Source organism: Rhea americana, unplaced genomic scaffold (genome assembly GCF_003343005.1).
Source record: "Rhea americana isolate MKP2758 unplaced genomic scaffold, rheAme1 scaffold_77, whole genome shotgun sequence".
NCBI lineage: Eukaryota > Metazoa > Chordata > Aves > Rheiformes > Rheidae > Rhea > Rhea americana.
The window spans coordinates 1,213,028-1,214,714 of NW_028186945.1; the positions used below are offsets into that span (position 1 = coordinate 1,213,028).

At 44.7% G+C, this 1,687-nt stretch overlaps 1 protein-coding gene across 1 annotated transcript in view; it reads right to left on the reverse strand.

The window, feature by feature from the left end:
* The window catches only part of DIMT1 (DIM1 rRNA methyltransferase and ribosome maturation factor), a 7,703-nt gene extending 6,111 nt beyond the window's left edge, over positions 1-1,592 (reverse strand). The window contains exons 1-2 of the mRNA XM_085322394.1: positions 1,576-1,592; positions 644-746 (exon numbers count right to left, since the gene is read on the reverse strand). Of these exons, the coding sequence (XP_085178520.1) occupies positions 644-746; positions 1,576-1,592 (120 nt within the window). The remainder of the gene's footprint in view (positions 1-643; positions 747-1,575) is intronic.
* Between the last annotated feature and the right edge of the window lie 95 nt (positions 1,593-1,687).

A 1,687-nucleotide genomic window follows, 5' to 3' on the forward strand; every position in this document is an offset into this window, starting at 1 on the left:
GCCCGGCTGTGCCAGGTCTGCCGCGTCCCGCCAGCGCTCCTGATCCCGGCTGCCTTGCACCTGCGGAACTGCAGGCACTTTGCACTTGTGCTGTCTTTCAAGGTTAAAAAAGAAACTTTAAGGCTAAACGGTAGCACAAGGCATCAGGTATCTTTTATCCCGAGTTGTCTCAAGAATAGACTCTTCAACCGAGTCATTAAAAAGAGCCAAGCCACGTAATCATTGAAACAGCACAGTTTAGCAAAACGTTAATAGAAAAAAAATAGCATTATAAGTCGCTTTCCAGACAGAAGTACCCATTAGGAAAAGCAATTTCTCTTGCTCCAAGTTATTTTCCCKCTTCTCTTAAATTAATAATAAATATATGCCTAATCTTAAAATTTAACCTAATCTTCAAATACACCTAAAAGGTAGGTATATTTTAACATTTGATCAGTGCTCAAATCCTGATGGCTGTCGATCAATGACCAGTGAAGCTGACAGGGTTCATTTGTCATTTTACTGGAACTGTCAGCTGCTCTGAAATCAGAGTGGGGTGATGCCACTGGGAAAGTCACGTCTCTACCTGCATCTGCAATAGCTCTACTTGTGCTAGCGTCTGCTGGCAAATTTCAGTACGATGTCAACATTTCTTAGTGGTTACCTGAGTTGTTTCATCCAAGTTTGACTTTGCCAAAGGGACTGCTCTGGTGATTTGTATTCGGGCACACAGCATTGACACCAGCAATGAACGGTCAGGCTCAATTCTGTGTTTTTGCAAATTGTTTGAAAAGTCAAATAAAAAATAAAGACGTCTACTGGTCAAGCAGAATAATTTTCATTTTCTTGATAGGTTACTGAGGTGTCTTGGTACACCTGTAACACCTGGCATACAACACAGAATAGTGCCAACTTAACATTACTAACTTGTCCATGTGACCATTTGGATTGGCGTTTGAAGAGYGTTAGCCAGTTACGACGTATTTGAGAATGCGTGTATTAGTGCTGTTGTAAGTCATTTCCCCCTTTCTCTTACATATTGCCTTTTCTCTTACGTATGGGAATATACATGCGCCTAAAGTGATAAGGAATGCTTTAGCTAACGCACATTATTTGATGCACCAAACAGGAAGGGGGAGCCAATTACTTGCACAATAAAACAATGTCTAACCAGCCAGAGCAGTGAGGGGGGCAGCGCRGAGATAAAGGTAAATAACCCAGAACAATATCCATGCCAGGTAGCTGTGGATGAGTAGAATACTGGAAAAATGAAGGAAGGTGAAGTTGAAACAGCTAGGGGAAAGACCGGCAGGGCTACACTTGCACACAGCAGCCCCAACTCCTTTTCAGTTGTACTACGTACAGCTATCAGAGTTTGCCTTACAGATTTCATCAGGTACTTTTTCAGCGGTTGTTATACCCCCAAAGCAATCAAAAAATCCAGTTGTTTAACATTAGACACCTGAAATGTTTTCAAATTCAGGGTAAGTTGTTACATAAGTTTAAGACACGTTTGTACTATGGCTCCTTTAAACCATTCTCCCCTGTCCAGCTGCGGCACTTCGGCAAACCAGGCAACACGTGTGTGAAACGCACGTTCCGCCCTCCGCCATTACCGCCAACCGTTCACACGTCAGAGCCGCCCCCAGCGTCCCGCCGGCGGCCGCTACCTCAGCCCCGCCCCGCCCCGCCCGCCGGCGTCACGCGG